General features: G+C 38.4%; 1 protein-coding gene across 2 annotated transcripts in view; it reads left to right on the top strand.

The window, feature by feature from the left end:
• LOC117664199 (AGBL carboxypeptidase 4) overlaps window positions 1-13146 on the top strand; it is an 836143-nt gene that overhangs the window by 740405 nt on the left and 82592 nt on the right. For both annotated transcript variants that reach the window (XM_034415043.2, XM_034415044.3), the window contains exons 10-11: window positions 1642-1794; window positions 11752-11914. In XM_034415043.2, coding sequence (XP_034270934.1) covers window positions 1642-1794; window positions 11752-11914 — 316 coding nt within the window. The remainder of the gene's footprint in view (window positions 1-1641; window positions 1795-11751; window positions 11915-13146) is intronic.

Genomic DNA, 13146 nt, shown 5'->3' with positions numbered 1-13146 from the left:
ATGTTTTTCATATAATATTTTTATATAATGGACAGTTCCAGTTAAAGGCTATATTTTCTCTTTCTATTTCACATGGTTTCTAGAATTTTCAGCTGTGTGGTGGTACAATGGTTAGAATGCAGCTAATTCTGCTGATTGCCAGCTGTGTGTGATTTGGCAGTTTGAATCTCACCAGCCTCAAGGTTGACTCAGCCTTCCATCCTTCTGAGGTCGATGAAATGAGCACCCAGATTGTTGGGGGCAATATGCTAACTCTGTAAACCACTTAGAGAGGGCTGTAAAGCACTGTGATGCGATATATGCCCTGTTTTCTCCAAAATAAGACATCCCCTGATAATAAGTCCAATCGGGCTTTTGAGCACATGGCAATAAGGCCAAGCACTTATTTCAGGGTTCAAAAACATATAAGACAGGGTCTTATTTTTGGGGAAACATGGTAAGCCTAATTGCTATTGCTATTTAAGTATGATGGGAAAAAATTAAGGCATCCCTAGACAGAGATCATAAAATAACAGAGGCGGCAATAAACAGCATAAATAATTGAAGGTAGCGGAAATATACAGCAGAATTATTTGCTTAAAATCAAATGTACTAAGGTTCATAAAAGAAAATAATGAGTTTTTTTAAAGGCATCAGGGAATAATACTGTGATTTTTATTGTAAGAGTAATTTTAGTCTGAGAAGTGACTCAAATATATTTGGTGTGCATTGATTTTAAGGTGCTTTTTCATTTTACTGTTGTATCCAGTAATATTGGCATACTTGTGCTGTGTCTGTTAATCATAAGGATTCCTAAGGGCTTCAAAATCTTTTAGAGTAGCTTACTACACCAAAATACTTTGAGAAATTTTTCCCCCGTGCATCCATCAAATTCCTCCTCTGTGCCAGTATTCAGAAATATTTTGCTCTGAAGAAATGTTAGTAGGAATTGAGGAATTTATGCAAGACTTCTTGATGCAACAAAACAGCTGCTGTGCATAAACAAAACACCACAAATAATTAAGTAAATTGTTTTGAAGTGACACTGCTGAAAGATGATGACGTGGATTAACATGAACTAACTTGTTAGATTATTTACAGTTCCTTGGCACTGATGGACTAGATAATCAATGAGCTTTTCTGTCCTGTGTTTGTCAGAGAGATGGAACCTGAGTCATCTTCAAGTCTAATCATTGAGAAAATGGAAGGTCCATGTCATATCTTGCCCCCTCCATTACTCTCATCTCAGCCTTCTCTGGTGAAACTGGAAGGTTTAAAAGATTATTGTAGTTGCCTTCAATTGGACACAGTTATACTTCACATAATCAGCAACCCTGATTCTGCAGTTCCTCCCCCTTCCCTGAGAGTCAGGCCGCTGCATGACTTTTTTCCAGCATAAATGGGTAGCAAAATCCCATTCAAGAGTGGAAACATCTCAAAGAAAAACCTACTCCAAGAGTCCTTTCTTACATGCGTTGCTTGTGTGATGTACATAAAAAGGGACATGGCTTCTATTGTGCAGTTGTGACTGGCTTTTTTTGACCCGTGGATACCCCTGGGAATTGCTACACGTTTTGAGTTTCAGAAATGACATTGCCACTCCTATAGCTAGTTTCCTTGTTGAAATGTATCTTCAATTTACCTTATGTATTTTCTGTGCAGAAAGTTACCCTGGAATTCTATATTGACATCCATGCTCACTCCACTATGACAAATGGCTTTATGTACGGGAATGTTTTTGAAGATGAAGAAAGATTTCACAGACAGATTATTTTCCCGAAGCTGCTCTGTCAGAATGCTGAAGACTTCTCCTTTGTAAGAAACATTTCTTTTACTGCATGCCTTTTTAGCAATATATATCTATCTATATCTATATCTATATCTATATCTATATCTATATCTATATCTATATCTATCTATCTATCTATCTATCTATCTATCTATCTATCTATCTATATTAATAGTAGTAAATAGGATCTAGTCACAAAACTCCAGAAATCTAACATGAAATAGAAATTAGCCAAATATTTTAACAGTTAGATCTTTTGCCAGAGCAGACAAAGATTTACATGATGATTTACAATGACAATTACCACATAATAACTGATAATATAGTTGTTAATAATCATAATAATATAATAATCATAATAATCTGTGACATAAATTCTTGAACAGTACAACTACTTCAAAGGCAGGGTGACTTCACAAAGGATTTTCAAGAGAATGGTAGAAAATGCCTATTGTACTTTTAAGATTATACTGAATGTGTTTCAAGGTCGCTGCTGAAGTTATTAATAAAGGTTCAGTGGAAGGTTTCCCCATTACGTTCCAAATGTCTTTGGACTACAACTTGAAGAATGACCCATAAAATGTTCACGGGAGAAAAGAAATCCTTTTTCCAATTTCTGAAGCTTAGGTAACCATAGCTTTTTGTAGTTTAAAATGTGGTATATTCTCCTGAATTTTATTCTGATCCATCTTTTACATGCAGGTAGAATAAGGCAGCTCACTTTGGAGACATAATAGGAAAGGGATACACCAGGAGTGGGTTCTACTTAACTTTACTACCGATTCACAATGGGATTGCATGCGCAGATCGCCGATGACAACATTCAGGGTGGTGGGTGGGGCCTCACACCGGTTTTACTCCCGGGTCTTATGAACCGGTCCAAACCGGGGGCAACCCACCACTGGGATACACCCTAAGCTATTCCCCATGATTTACTTTTCTGGGCCAGTTTGGCAGAAAGGTAGTTGGTTACATCTCCATAAAACCGTGGCCCTTTTTCTTATTGGTTACTTGTGTGCTTTTGTACCCTGAAATAACATTTCAAATAATAAAATAAAATAATGCATAAATTTCCCCAGATCATTATCTGGCAATTCGTTGATTTTACTGGACTGCAATCTTGTATGATTTTCAGTTCTTTTTCGTAAGGTGTCAGAAAAAAGAAAAATCTCGGACATTTTCTCTAAAAGAATTTTTTTCTAAGGAATGAAGGTTCAGCTTTAAGCTACACAAAGTGCCATATTCAAAGGTGTTAAATATTATCTTTGAATAGCAGATGTCTGGGACAAACAACTGGGGAATGCTAATACCTTTCTCTGCCCCTTTCTAGAGACATAAGATGGCAAGTCTGGAAATAGCACAATGGATTAAATGGATCTTTGGCTTGATATAACAAGGCAGCCCTTCCACAAGCACAAAAATAGGTCTTTTCATGCAAGCAATTTTCATTTTCTATATTGTATGACATTTCTTCCCAATTATATTAAACAATAGTAATTTCTTCCCCTACTATGAATTTCATATCCCTTGATACTTTACTTTTATGATGATGGGAGTCTAGCCAGCAAGCATTACCAGTTGATATTTCAACTGGTGATTCGTATTTAATTATATATTATTCCAGTCACAGCCCATGTTGTAATCACCTATGGTAAAGATTTAAGGGCCTGAGGAAGAAAGAAAGGAAGCTAAAAGGCCTTTCGGCCTTTTGCTTCGCTGAAAGAAATAATTAAAAAAGCAGCTGAGTCTGCATATTAGAAGCAAAGCAATCAGCAAAGACCATTTGTCTACTGGCAGTAATACTAGCTGGACTATTCTTTCTTATCAAAGAGTACTAGAGAAAATTGTTTGCCTCTCATGGGTTCATTTAATACAAATTTGTAAACAAATTTTGCATTATAGACTTGAGGAAATTGGCATGGGTTTCTTTATCATGGTTAGATACGTATTTCCGGGAAAGTTAGAGAATCAAGGGATCAATTAAATACTTTGTTTCCAGGATTGCTAATTGTAGTCCTAATGCAGGGGAAAGTAGGCACAGTTGTAATCAGGGCCGGATTTAGATGAAAAGAGGCCCTAGGCTATTCCACTTATGAGGCCCTTTCACCTATAGTGAAAATGTAATTTTAATTTTGCTAACAATTTGAATGTAGGCCCCTCTTGATCTTGAGGCCCCCTCTTGATCTTGAGGCCCTAGGCTGAAGCCTAGTTAGCCTATAGGAAAATCCGGCCCTGGTTGTAATAGATATTAGATTGATTAGTTTGATTTGCCTTAAATTCTGGGCTTGCTTTCCAGCATTTTCTTTGCAATATTATCTGGTTCAGATAGTGTTGTCTATTGTATATGCTCATTCATTTGTCAAAATAAGGATGATATATCCAATTATTTAATAAGAACCACATTCGCATTTTCTTTTTTCTAAGAAAACAAGCTGCAATCAGGACTGACCCAGAAGCAACATTGAGACAAGTATAAGATCCCATTGATAGCATCTCTGAAATTATTGTTCTCAAAGTATCTGCTAAGTCTGATTGAGTTAAGGGACAAAAAGCAGCGAGAAAAAATTGAAATGAAGTCCCCTTTACACTTCAGTTCATAACACCATTTAGCATGCAGACTAGTTTCCCCTTTGATGTACAATATTCATACCATTAATAATGAATGAGTATTTTTTTAACGCAAGATGCTTGCACTAAGTCTGCTGTGCTACTGATATATTGGTGGCAGAATGGGATTCACCAGCATTGTTTTCACTTTTCTGGATTTTGCTTGTTGGAAGTGAGCATAGGGTGGGTGGGGTTTTTTTTTTTTTTTTGCAGCACCCCTGCCTGCATGAAGATCAACTAAAGACCAAAGTTTAGGTGAATTTGTTTAAGAAACACCCGCCTGGAGATATTTTGTTTGAATATTTAATTGGACTCAGAATTAGCATAAATCTATACATGTGTGAGGAGTTTATTCTCACTGATGAAGTGTTACTCTGAAAATATGATTACACGATGGCTAACTTCTCTCCTTGTGCTCCTTAAATTCATACCTTGCTGCTGCCTTGTAATGATTCTTATGAAGGCAGGAGTATTTTTTCAATCATGACACTCACACAAATTGCAGTTGAAAAATAAACATTTTGCCTGGGAATGTCTTCTACAGAACAGAAACTGCAGACTTTCTGGTTTTATTTCTACACCTCCAGTTAACAAATTCCACTTAGAACTGGTAGCTTACTATATAACATCTATTTCTGCAGCTAATGGGGAAAATGAAACCGCATTTATTAAGGTGGGATCAAACGGCTATTTGTGAACATTTCAGGTTTCTTCCCTGTAAATTTGGACTAATGACTAATGTGCAAAATATTTCTATTGTTATGTTCTTCCCTCAAATATCAGAGCTCTGATATTTGAACTAAGCATAGCATCAAGCTTATTAGATGAAGTTGCCTTCACAGGATAAATATGTTTGGTATTAAATAATAATGAATTCTATAATGCAAGTTAGAACTTAAATCTCCACAAATGGCATTAGTAAATTAGTTATCAGATTATGAAATGTTGCGCAGAAAATTTCTGTTTTCTCATCTTCTGAAGGAATATCATGATTACACGATTAAAATAGAAATGTATGGTATTGATTTAAGGCTAATTCCCTCCCATTAACATTAGAATTAGAAAAATCTGCTGGACACTCTCCTGTAGTCATTTAAAGATTCATGTGATTTAATTTCCATAACTGGTCTATTAACAAGAATCAATGGATAGTTAAGGCATACAAGAGACTAATTCATATCCTGGGCATTAGCTCCAGTTTCTGGCATAAAATGGAAGATTATTGGGATGTAGTAAGTTAAGATTCAGGCAGAGTGTCTGATAATAGACCTGAATTCAAGTCTGTCAAATAAGAGGTCCCTGAATAGGGATCTTGAGGAAATGCAGCTTCTAAGGTTCCTAATGAACTGATCACTTTGCTGTATCATCCAGCAGGCATGAAGCAAAGAGGAAATAAAAGGCAGGAAATGTGCTTGGATCCAGGTCAGAAAACTGATTTATACCTTATCTATGCTCCTAAAACTTGAGGCTTCTTTTACTAATGTGTATTAGTAATTACCATATTTTTCGGTGTATAAGACGCACCTTTTCCCCCACCTAAAAGGGGGTGAAAATTTAGGTGCATCTTATACACCAAATGTAGCTCCGCTCACCCACTGGCCCCCATCCTTTGGCCTCTGCCTCGCAGCAGTTACCTCCTTGCAAGCAAACAGCAAGAAAAAAACAGCTCCTTTCAGCTTCAGCACAGCCTAGTTAGCACAAGTTGATTAGATCAGCCTCCCGACTTTTAGCTGATTTGCTCTCAGCTGTTTTGCTCAGGGCTCTGCTGCTTGCTGCAAAGAGGTAAATTGCTGGAGCAGATTTTTTTCCCTTGTGCTAATCAAGCTATCCTGAAAACAAAAATGAAAGTAAAGCAGGCTGTTTGCTGTTTGCTGCAATGAGGCAAAATTGCTCAGACACAGAGGTAGAGGGAGATTTCTTTTTCTTCTTTTCCTCACCCAAAAAGGTAGGTGCATTCTATACTCTGGTGCATCTTATACTCTGAAAAATATGGTAGTAAAATTGCCATTGAAAATGGCCAAGACACTGAAATGAGTACATTTTGTTGTTAAATGCCATATGATGTGGGATCAGTCATCCATTAGTTCCTTGCCCATTTCACAGCTCATCTCAAAATCTAGGTGCTCAGCTTTTACAGTCCTGTAGAATGGCCCAGGAACATCTGTACAACCTGCCACTGACAACCTGGCCATCAATTGATTTCTTTTTCTTCCTCTGATAACCCCTCAGTCTGAGTTGAAGTTGGTGGCAGCCGAGGAATAGAAGTTTTCAGTTGTGATGTCCCAATTTAAGAATTGGTTCTCCTGGGACATTAAACTGGGACATTAGACCATTTAAAGATATTTGATAAAATAGTGGCAGAGGCAGCAGAAAGAAGAGGAGATTAGGAGAAAAAAATATGTTTACAAAATGCCGCTTGATTACAAACTTGTCCATTTTATCAATAGCATTAATAAAAGTAATAAAAGTGAAGATTTCAGATTTGAAAAGACCCCTTTTTTATTCTCTGTAGGACCAGGCTGAACCCAAGGGAGAGGTCAAACTTGTCATAAGTCATGAGTCCCTGCACGCCCTCAGGAGATCTAAGCAGTGGTGGGATTCAACTAATTTAACAACCGGTTCTCTGCCCTGATGATTTCTTCCAAGAACCAGTTCACCAAACTGCTCAGAAAGTTAACAACCGGTTCTCCCGAAGTGGTGCGAACTGGCTGAATCCCATCACTGGATCTAAGTCCAGCCCACCTTGAATGCCTTCTTAATTTCCACTCATTTCCCTTGACCATTAGTAGCTCAGATTCTTGTAGAGAGCTTAAGCTTGCAATAAATCTTTATACTCATTTGAATTGCCTGAATCTCCTGATTTCCCTGACGTGTGACATTCTCTTCCTCAATCTTTGTTCCTAGGCAGATATTTTACCTTTTTCAGGTTGCCACAGTGTTGATTTTGCTCCTATACATGCACATATGAATGTGTGACATAATTTATGTATGCCCCTTTAGTCCCCCCACCAAAAAGATAGGATAAATGTCAGTTTTGGAAAAGGACAAAAGAACAATTTCTTCGTAAGGTTCCAATCAAAATTTGTTTATCTAAATTTTTGACAAAGTTCAACATACAACATTTCAACCTCCCCAAACTCCTCCACATATAACTGTAATGACAGAAAAAGGGAAATTATTAACTATCAGTATACTTCCTAGGATTCTTTTGTATAAAGGGGTAACAAATTGCATTACAAATTAACAGTCCATATAAGGAATAGTTATATAATTATTTATAAATAATTGAATCTAAATTAAATCTATCAATTCAATTACTATATCAGTGGTGGGTTGCTACCGGTTCGCCCCGGGTTCAGGCATACCGGTAGCGGTGGTGGTGGAAGACCCTGCCCATCTGCCTGGATGTCATCAAATACGATCTGTGCATGTGCAGAAGCTTCTGTGCATGTGCAGAAGTGGCGCAAGTGTGAACGAGTGAACTGGTAGCAAAGGTAAGTGAAAGCCACCCGTAAGGGTAAGGCTAGCTGATGAGAACTAATTAGCCTGAAATAGATCTATATTAATCTCCCTTTATTTCTTTATCAGCGAAATATAAATTTGGTATAAAATGGTTTGTCGTGAATGCAACTATTTGAGGGCTCCTGGATTGGAGCTGAAAGGCAAAAGGGATGCAATACGCTTCCTCCCACATGCTGGGGTAGACAAGGTGTCTCAATAGAAAAACACTTAACATACACACACACACACACACACACACACACACACACACACACTTAGTTTATCTCTAAACCTCAGTCATTGTAGAAGTGAGACGTTCACCTTTTAATTGAAAGGCCAAAAACCACCCAAAAGCTCTATCCTGAAGATATCACAACACAACTACTGCATATATTTTTTTACTTTTGATTTTTAATTTGGTAGTACAAGATAAAAAGCATTAAATAATGTAAAAAAATCTCTGCAAAAATGCAATAAATGGATGTAAAAAAAGAGGGGGAGGGGGGAGAAAACGAAAAATATTACCAACAATGCCTTTCTTACCATGTATCTCTTCTGTTTATTCTTTCTTATTGGCTTTCTTTTACAATTTCTTCAGCTCTTCACTTCTTCTCAGGTTTCACTAGATTTCTTTCCTTTCATAATAAAAAACCAGAATTCCCTTGCAGGGCCCCAAGGGATGAGCTATGATAGTGCTTAGAACGCCTTAGTTCTAAGGACTATTACTAGAGCTAAAAGGAAACAGGATTTCATCTACTTTGAGTTAACCTGTAAGATACTATGAGTTTTCAGGCAAGAAACTATGAAACTAATTGAAGGCTAAAAATCCAGATATTTCTAGCTAAGCAGGTATTTCTGAATTACAATCTCTCCGCTTATCATGGTCTGCCATGCACTGCCATGCACTGATATACATTGGTTCCTTTGAAGGCCTAATTCCAAGAGACGGGATAAGTTTTGTGCTAAACAAAAAAATCTGTATTCTTGTTGTCTCAGGCTCTGATTCCTGACAATGGAATGAAGCAGCATATGGCCTTGTCTGAAAAGACATTTGGCCTCAAGGGAATTTGATAGGAAGAGAAGTCTTTTATTGCATTGTCAATAGTTCACCTGTATTCTAGAAAAAGAGTTTTCTCTGCCTCGGTGTTGTTATTTCTTCACAGTATGATCCAAAGCCATTCCTGCTTTGGAGGAGCACACTATATTGGTTCAGTGTAGAAGGAGAAAAAATAGATTAAATGGGACCGTCATGACATACTTATCGAAACCCATGGAGCCTCTTTTAATAATTAGATGCAATTTAGAAAATGCATATTGTTTAAAACATCTCTCAAATTCTAGTAAAGAAAATCTTTTCTAGACTATGGAGCAGAGCAAGGAAACAGGAAGCACTTGAGAGCTAAAAATCAGTATGTTAAAGGACCATGCCTTCATTCCCTAATTTTTTTTATTTATTTTATTAAATTTCTATACCGCCCTACTCCCGAAGGACTCAGGGTGGTGAACAGCCACAGAATAAAACACATAAATACAAAAATTTAAAATAGAATAAAAACGAATTAAATAATTTGGCTGAACAAATTTAAAATACCCCATAATTTAAAAACAAATTAAAATTTACATTTAAAAGGGGGAGAAGATTTAGGCCAGGCCAGCTTGATGAAATAAAAAAGCCTTAAGCGCGTGACGGAAGGTGCGCAGATCTGGGATCCTCCGTATCTCCGGGGGGAGATCGTTCCAGATCGTAGGTGCCCCCACAGAGAAGGCTCTCCCCCTAGGGGCAGCCAGCTGATGGCACCCGGAGGAGCCCCTCTCTATGGGAGCGTACTGGCCGGTGGGAGGCTATTGGTGGTAGCAGGAGGTCCCGTAGATAACCAGGTCCTAAGCCATGGAGCACTTTAAAGGTGATAACCAAAACCTTGAAGTGCACTCGGAAGACCACTAGGAGCCAGTGCAGCTCGCGCAGGAGAGGTGTTACATGGGAACTCCACGTCGCTCCCATAACCACCTGTGCGGCCGCACTCTGCGCCAGTTGGAGCCTCCGAGTGTACCTCAAGGGGAGCCCCATGTAGAGAGCGTTACAATAGTCTAGACGAGAGGTGACGAGGGCATGAGTGACTGTGGGTAGGGAATCCCGATCTAGAAAGGGACGCAACTGGCGGATCAGGCGAACCTGATAAAAAATCCTCCTGGTCACGGCCGTCAAGTGCTCTTCTAAAGACAGCCGTGAATCCAGGAGGATGCCCAAGTTGCAAGCCCTTTCCGTGGGGGCCAATGATTTGCCCCCAATAGTCAGCGATGGCACCAGCTGACTATATCGGGACGTCAGAAACCACAGCTACTCGGTCTTGGATGGGTTGAGCCTGAGCCTGTTTCTCCCCATCCAGATCCGTACGGCCTCCAGGCACCGGGACATCACTTCGAGGGCATCGTTGGGATGGTCCAGGGTGGAGATGTACAGCTGGGTGTCGTCAGCGTACTGATGGTACTTCACCCCGAAACCACAGGGCTTTACATAAATGTTGAACAAAACGGGCGAGAGGACCGATCCCTGCGGCACCCCACATATGAGGGGCCTCGGGGTCGACCTCTGCCCCCCTGTCAACACAGACTGCAACCGGTCAGAGAGAAAGGAGGAGAACCACTGTAGTACGGTGCCTCCCACCCCCAACTCTTCCAACTGGTGCAGCATGATACCATGGTCGATGGTATCAAAAGCCATTGAGAATTCTAACAGGACCAGGACAGAGGAGCAACGCCTGTCCCGAGCCCTCCAGAGATCATCAACCAATGCGACCAATGCCGTTTCCGTGCTGTACCCAGGCCTGAAACCCAACTGGAATGGATCCAGATACATAAAAGATCTCTGAGCAGTGATACATAAAAGATCTCTGAGCAGTGATATGACTTCAGGATTCTTTCTTTGCACAGATACAATATTTCCTTACTACTAAGAATTTACATGATTCTTGGAATCTTAGAGCACTCAGGTATCATAATTACTGAACTGGAAACAATAGAGCAGCAATTAAATATGCAGGAGTACAAAACATCAAAGTGTTTCCTAAAACATTTATCCCTTTTATGAAGGTCAGTTTGAAATAACACCTAATACTTTTATTGAATGCATGGCAAGATTGAGATAAAAATGTATAGCATTTTTGAAGTCTTTCCAATCTTATCAATTTGCTCCTGTATACACAGACCTAATTAAAAATGACAATTCTTTTAATATGTATGTAAAAACCTATAAACAATATAGAAAGTGTCAACAATTGTAGAGTTATAATTTCAGTACATTATCTCCTTAGAATCCAATCTTAAAACTTAATTTTGGGAGGTGATGCATATCTGTAATTGCATGTTTAAAGAAGTATATGGTGCATTGGGTCACAATGCTAGAGGAGAATGGCTTAACTTCCTGGTTTCTATGTTCCCAGTGAATATCTCCTACAAATTATTATTTATTTTACTAAGTAAAATGTTTACACACAACTTTATCACTGGTTTCAGTTTATTTGTTCATGTTTTTAAGATGCAACTTTAAGAAAAAAAACTGCAGGGCTCCTGAGATGTGTTCACAATTGCATCACAAAATTGGTGCCTTATTCGGAGTTTATGAAAGGAAATTGGGAAGAGTAAAACAAAAGGACTAATAAAAACATCTACATACATGGAAGACTTAATGCATTTCATGTTAAATCTCTATCAGATGTACTATACAAGAAGTATTTGTGAAATTCTTGGCACTTAAGCAAGTTAACAGTTGACAGAAATGTGATTTGGCTTATAAAATTTACCTAACTTCCTAGTGGGGGGAAACCCCTCCCAATGCAGAAATCCAGTTTCATCCACTCTCATCTTTTTCTTACTAGTCAAGCACTTCCTTCAATCGAGATGCTGTTAAGGCAGGAACAGGACGTCGCTTCCTTGGTGGCCTACTGGATGACACTTCTTACTGCTATACACTGGAAGTCTCATTTTACAGCTACATAGTTGGAGGAACCAGTTCTACAGTCCCATATTCAGAAGAAACATGTATCCTTTAAAGAAATTTCTCTTTGCTCTGACAAGATCTGGAAATTGAAGGTAAACCAAATGCTTAATAATTAGTGTTTGTAATTACTCTGTTTTAGGAAACGGATTAATGGAGTGACAGTGACTTAGAAAAGTTATTAAATAGAATAGAGAATAGAAATCTTTATTGGCCAAGTGTGATTGGACACACAAGGAATTTGTCTTTGGTGTATATGCTCTCAGTGTACATACTGTAAGGAGAATAAAATACATTCATCAAGAATGAAAAGATACAACACTTAGTGATAGTCAAGGTTACTAATAAATTATCAAATCACACTAGGAAACAAATAAAAACAATATAAATTGAGAGATATAAGTGACATGGTTATAATCATAAGTGGAAGATAGGTAATAGGAAGAATGAGAAGAATAATAGTAATACAGTCTTAGTAAATTATTTGACAGTGTTGTAGGAATTAGTTGTTATGCAGAGTGATGGCATTCGGGAAAAAACTGTCCTTGTGTCTAGTTGTTCTGGTGTGCAGTGCCCTATAGCGTGGTTTTGAGGGTAGATGTTGAAACAATTTATGTCCAGGATATGAGGGGTCTGTAGATATTTTCACAGCCCTCTTTTTGACTCGTGCAGTATACAGATCCTCAATGGATAAATTTATAAATGAGGTTTCTCATGGAAACATTTTTTCTACACGGAACTTCATCTCAAAAAGGCGCTTCTGGGAGGGTTCACCTACCAAACCAGGAAGATTTTACCTTTATGATGTCTGGCTCCTTCTGCCCTCTCAACCCTTTGTGGCTCTTTGTGCAATGTGGCTCCCAAATCTACTGAGAAGCTTTTCAGGAGACCTACATGTGGATTAAAGAGAGGGAGACAGAGAAAGGGGACAGGAAATCTTCTTATTAGGAACTGCCTTAAGTTATCCTTATATATAAGATTAATAAGCTGTTCTTATATCCTTTGGGACAATATATTGTGGAAACAAATTTATCCCCCATCTGCTCATTCTTCATACAAGCAGAATGATCTAAATGTATACCACATTGTGTGACAAGTGGTAAATTTGTAATCTCTTAAATCTCTTCTGAGCCTTGGCCAAAGTTGCTAAGAAACAATTTTAGTCTGTGGGAGAAAATGCTAATGAGTATTCCAGAAAGGCTATCCTTCTTTTGGTTATGTTCTCTTTTTGTCTCTTTCTTGGAAAAAAAAAATATCGTTATTTTCTCCCCCTTTG

This window comes from Pantherophis guttatus, chromosome 3 (assembly GCF_059756535.1).
Source record: "Pantherophis guttatus breed Tessera chromosome 3, ASM5975653v1, whole genome shotgun sequence".
In the NCBI taxonomy this organism is placed as follows: Eukaryota; Metazoa; Chordata; class Lepidosauria; order Squamata; family Colubridae; genus Pantherophis; species Pantherophis guttatus.
Note: the sequence above shows the minus strand (reverse complement) of the source record. Positions and strands in the feature narration are given on the sequence as shown.